A 5784-nucleotide genomic window follows, 5' to 3' on the forward strand; every position below is an offset into this window, starting at 1 on the left:
TAATTATTAATAATACAAGATCTTGTCAGAAACGAAGTCGATATTGCTATGCAAGAGAATGAAGATAAATTAATTGTGAAATTTTTGAATCAACTATTATATTTAGAAAAATGCATAAAAGAAGCGTTGCGCTTGCAAAACATCGTACCTTTGATATCACGCATATGTGGAGAAGACGTAAAATTACGTACGTATTAAATGAAACTCTTATTGTATTTTTAAATTTATTTTATTTTTACATATATTATTCAATATAATCTAAGCTAGCAAAATAATGTTTTGAAAATATTGGTAGATGTAGTTTTGTAGATATATATATATAAGAACTAAGTAATGCAAGATTTCAAAAAATCAAAAATTTCTATATTTTATTAATAATGCTTATTTATCCAAAATAAAATATTTCAAACATTCCAAATATAAAACTGCTACAATATGTAACACCATAGAATATTAAAAGAAAACCAATATTATTCAGGAAATTAAAATAATTATTACATTTTTCATTAAACAAATTTATAGACACTTATTTCTGCATTGTAATAAATAGATACTCAATTTAAATTTTCTTATGTTTTTAATTATTATTTATAAATTTTATTTTATAAATTTTATGCTTTTTAGAATCATATTTAATATGATTGCTGCTGACACGATTGTGATTATTGATATTAACGGAATCCACAAAGATCCCAATTTTTGGCCAAATCCAGAGGTATTTGATCCTAGATTTTTGCCCGAGAGGATATGAAACCTCTTCCTCATATATTCCATTCAGTGCTGGACCACGTTATTATATCGGTAAGGTATAATCTTTTATATATCTTTATATAAACAAATTACAACAAATATTAAATTACAGATCAACGATATGTTATACTGCAAATATGTTATACTGAAGATGATGATAGCATCTTTGATACATCATTTCTACTTGGAACCCATTGATTATATAGAGAATGTTCGATTGCAGATTGATATCATACTTCGTCCTCATCCACTTTGTGTACGATTTGTTCCTGTTTTGCAAAATTAATACAAAAACAGGATATAATCGATATAAATACTAACTGAATAAATGTTACTATATATAAATACAGTATATAAATACTGTATATAAATATTAAATACTGGATATAAACAAAAGATGTGTGTAATTCGTTCTATATTATTATATTAAATATATTATTATTAACAAATTAATTAACAAAATGAAATTCTCTAAATAATAAAACAATCATTTATCAATCAGAAATTTCCGGGCGATTGAGAGCAATAATAGCGCAGAAGTTGTTTGATTGGTTGTTTGATTTTCACATTAGTATATTTCAAATCTACATAAAATATCGATCGAATATTTCAGCCATCCGAATTCCATTCGAACCATCGTCAGCGATGAAATAAATACATGTGACATTGTTGGTTGTCATACATCATGTGATGTATTAAATCGAAAAGTGCAGCCAGTAGAGTCTCTCCAAATTTAAGTTATATCAGAGAGAAACCTAAGAGATTTTCAATAATGTAATACGTAATTAATTTTTCGAATAATTAGGACAACACAAAAACAAAAATTTATAAAAACAACTATCGACATATACAGTATTGAAGACTATTATTAAAAAAAAGTACTTGCGCATTCAATTTTTTTTATTTAATGAAAAGAAAGTGCTTTAAAATATCTAGAGTACAGAAATAAATAAAATATACTCTGATTGTAATATTTTTTTTCGTGTTTTGTCAAAGCCAATCTATTCTAACAAATCAAGTTCAGTAAGCTTGTCCATTAAGTAATCAGAATAACGATATACATGATTTATGTTGGATAACTTGATGCATTCGCGGATGAATAAATATGTATTGTACATTTTTTCAATTTTATCATTAATAAGTAAACTATGATATTTGCAATTCGAATTGTGATCACAAATGCTGAAATATACATAATATATTTTATAATATATTTTGTAATATGTATATATCTATTATAATAATATGATATTTTTTACAAATCTACACAATACAATTCAATGAAATAAATGAAATTTTCTCTTGTTTTTTGAAATATTTCATATATTATGACATGAGTCTATGTTCTATAATATAACATTCTAATACTTTTATGTTTTTATAATATTCTCCCGCTTTCTCTTTTCTTCTCTCCGTTTCTATATACACAACAGTTTTAGATTATTAATTGTAATATTATATGGTAAAAAAAGAACATATTTTTTATTTTCATGTAAAACTACTGATACAATAACATTTATATTGATTTTTTTTAAATATTTTGTTGCTTTATCTATAGTATACAATATATTTAGTAATTTAATACAGTTTTATAAAAACTATAAAATGCTATCATTTTACGAATTATGAATTAAAAATGAAATTAAAGATAAGAAATAACAGAAATAGAAATAGCATTTAATTATAGAGAAATAATTGCCAACTTTTTGCAAATCTGATTAAATCTGTTACAAAGACAGAAAATTATTTAAGAATGTATTTTTTTTTCTGATTACTTATATACATAAGTATTCTTTTAATAAAAATAGAAGCATTGAAAGTTTTTATACTTATCCTTTTTGGAACTGAGAATAAATATCGTAATGAAAATAGAATTCACAAAGAATAAAGAAATGGATGGAAAAAAAGAAAAAAATAAAAATTTTTTTATAATTAAAAATAATTAAATTTGAATAAAAAAAAATGTTTTTTACTTACCAGTCTTCATATAAATATGGCTCTAAATGTTCGTATGTTTCTAAGAACGTAACAATCTTATAGGAAATCGTTTTGAAGTAGTTTCGTCTACTTATGTATGGGTCTATTTCTTGAATATATTTGAGCAGATCATTGTATGAATCTCTATATTGCGTCCTGTTGGCCATATGACTCATGGAAGACAAAGTCTTTAACAGGATACTTCGGATAGCTTTATATTTGTCGAGTGACAAATTTTTTGCGACGTTCCTGCTCAAGTGTACGATTGCAAATAGCAGCATTACAAAAGTGTCTTTGGGAAACATTTCATAATACATCAAAGCGATTTGCGATACATCGATGGTGATGCGCATTATGTTTTCGTATGCCATCATTTCGTCAGTCCAACCAAGATAATACCAGAATATGAGTATCAAGTCGCACATAAATGTCGTGTATTCCTCTCCGATGCAATGCAATATCATATGACGTATAAAAGCTTCTCGATCGAGACTAAAAGATTGCACATAATTGCGCAACTCGGGATGACATCGTGGATTTACGCGTAATTGTCGACATATAACAATATAACGTTTCTCGTATTCCTGAATTATATTTAGCGCATTCATTCCATGCCATGCTTTCGTTATATCAAGCGGCTCCACACGGAACTGATCCTAGTGAAAATTTTTGTTAGAATTTTTATAAAAATTTTAGAAATATCACACTTTTTAGAAATATCTAAGTTTACAGTTTTTTTAGAATTTTATATAAATGTATGTAAAATCTAAAATATTCTAAGATTTCATATTCTATAATTTTTGAAAAAATATCTTAAACAGTAATAAACAATTTATTAATATAAATATGAATACATAAGTATAAATTTAATGCCTATAATAGCCGAAGCTGGATCTAGTTTCGATTGTTATAGGTATTTAAAATAGCTTAAACTTTTTCAGATTTTATAAAATTTCATTTAAAAATTATTGAAAATGAGAAATCTTGAAAATTTTTAGAATATTCTAGAATTCACACACACACACACACACACACACACACCACACATCACACACACACATACACGCACGCACGCACGCACGCACCATGTACGCACGCGCATATATGACAGTCTTAAAAAAATGTATAGTTGCTGTAAATAAATGTACAGTTTAGGTTACACTTCATAAATTTTATTGTTTTTTAGATACGTTGTAGGAGTGTAAGAAATTCTTCACAAAAATTAAATTAAATGGGAGACAGCATTGATTTAAGAGATATAATAAATTAAGATTTCATGAATTGCGAATAATTTTGGTAAATATTGAAAACAACAAATTCAGTTTTGATAACCTTAATCTTGACATATATTGTCAAGGCCTGACTTTGAGTGATCTTCACAAAATTTCAGTTGATGGTAATTTGTTAAGAAATTATGATTTATTAAAGACTGAAAGTTAATAAGAAGAAAATCAAAAATCCTTGTGGAACCGTACAATTATAGACTTTGTTTTAGCCCATTACATGTAACTTTGTGTTTGCTGGATAAGGAAGTATGTAAAGTAGATCTCGCTTCGCGTAGAAAATTCTAAATTAAAGTTAATAAGCTCTGCAAGCCTTATTATAAGACTTTAATTTGTTATACCTTTTAAAACAGAGCCATCTCTCATTTAATTTTTGTAGGAAATTACTCAGGACACTCATCTACAACATATTTAAAGAGTAGTAAAATCGATATAAATTAAAAACTGCACATTTATCTAGATTAGATTTACTTCGTTTCTAGAAAGTATTCTATTATAAACACTTCTAGTATTCTATTATATGTGTGGCAGTTGAATGACACATAATATTTATTTTCTAACATTAGTATTATCTATTAAAGAATTTTTCCTTCAACCCAATACTTAGAAAACATGAGAAATTTTCGAAAAAATTATAAAATCCTAGATAGCGACGTGTTTGTATTGTTATCGGCATGTTGCTTCCTGAGTATGCACTGCTAACTATGTATAGAATTGCAATTGAATCACATTTGTTAAGAACTTGATATTTTTATGATAATCTTGGGTAGCAATTTGCCAGCAATTTGCCGTCAATTTTACAATCATCATCATCAAGATTCGTATTATTGTCACATAATAATTGTCATATTGTCACATAATAATATATGTAGAATCACACAATGCTGTTATATTGCTAAATGTAATATTGATGCAGCTCTTGCGGTTAAATTACTGGCAGTACATATTGGATTGTTCGGAAAATTCGTGCCGATTTTAAAGGAAAATTGAAACGCAGAAGATTTAAATTTTTAATTTCATTTATTAAATTTAAATCTTTTGCGGCACGAACTTTCCGGACGACCCAATATGTTGCCAGCATGTTGCTATAATATCATTCAAAATCGTTGTCGTTAAAGACCGTGTTCGTATATCTATCAGTTGTCAATGCAATATAATATATATAACGGGAACTATAGATTTTCAGTACTAGTAGTCAATTGGCAATAATATACGACACATGGCCAAAGAAAAATCTATGGCAAATTGCCGGCATTATAAGCATCTGGGATAATTTAGAAATTTTGAAAATTTCTAAAATTTACACAAAAATTCTGAAGAATTATATAAAAACTTCTAAGAAAAAAACTTTACCATAATCGATATGCGTAATATATCATATTCTGTCAATTCCAATACATTTGAAATATATATACATTTCACTATGTCATCTATAAATTTTATCCATCTGGTTATTTGGAATTTTGAAAAAGTTGAGTTGAGTCTTCTTAACAATGATGCTTTTTTGATTAATACTATCATTAGCACTATGAACTTAGTTTTTTTTGTACAGAGCATTTTTTGCACAAGACTTCGTACATGTGACAATACATCATCCATGCTGATCTCTTCAATACAATCACTTATTAAATAGGGAATATAAAGTTCATTTATTACATCATCTGCAGTCATCATCTGTGAAAAATTTAGGAATAAAATATTTAAAAAATTTTTCAATAAAATGAAATTAAATTAATAATAAAATGAATAAATTAATAATAATAAAATGAAATTA

General features: G+C 26.3%; 1 protein-coding gene and 1 pseudogene across 1 annotated transcript in view; one reads left to right on the forward strand and one right to left on the reverse strand.

Moving 5' to 3' along the window:
- LOC108686677 overlaps nucleotides 1–1036 on the forward strand; it is an 8358-nt pseudogene extending 7322 nt beyond the window's left edge.
- Nucleotides 1037–1264: 228 nt separating this feature from the next.
- LOC108686678 overlaps nucleotides 1265–5784 on the reverse strand; it is a 9597-nt gene continuing 5077 nt past the window's right edge. The window contains exons 5-7 of the mRNA XM_018192100.1: nucleotides 5364–5392; nucleotides 2728–3383; nucleotides 1265–1505 (exon numbers count right to left, since the gene is read on the reverse strand). Coding sequence (XP_018047589.1) covers nucleotides 1484–1505; nucleotides 2728–3383; nucleotides 5364–5392 — 707 coding nt within the window. The 3' untranslated portion in view covers nucleotides 1265–1483. The remainder of the gene's footprint in view (nucleotides 1506–2727; nucleotides 3384–5363; nucleotides 5393–5784) is intronic.

Source organism: Atta colombica, unplaced genomic scaffold (genome assembly GCF_001594045.1).
Source record: "Atta colombica isolate Treedump-2 unplaced genomic scaffold, Acol1.0 scaffold189, whole genome shotgun sequence".
Taxonomy (NCBI): domain Eukaryota; kingdom Metazoa; phylum Arthropoda; class Insecta; order Hymenoptera; family Formicidae; genus Atta; species Atta colombica.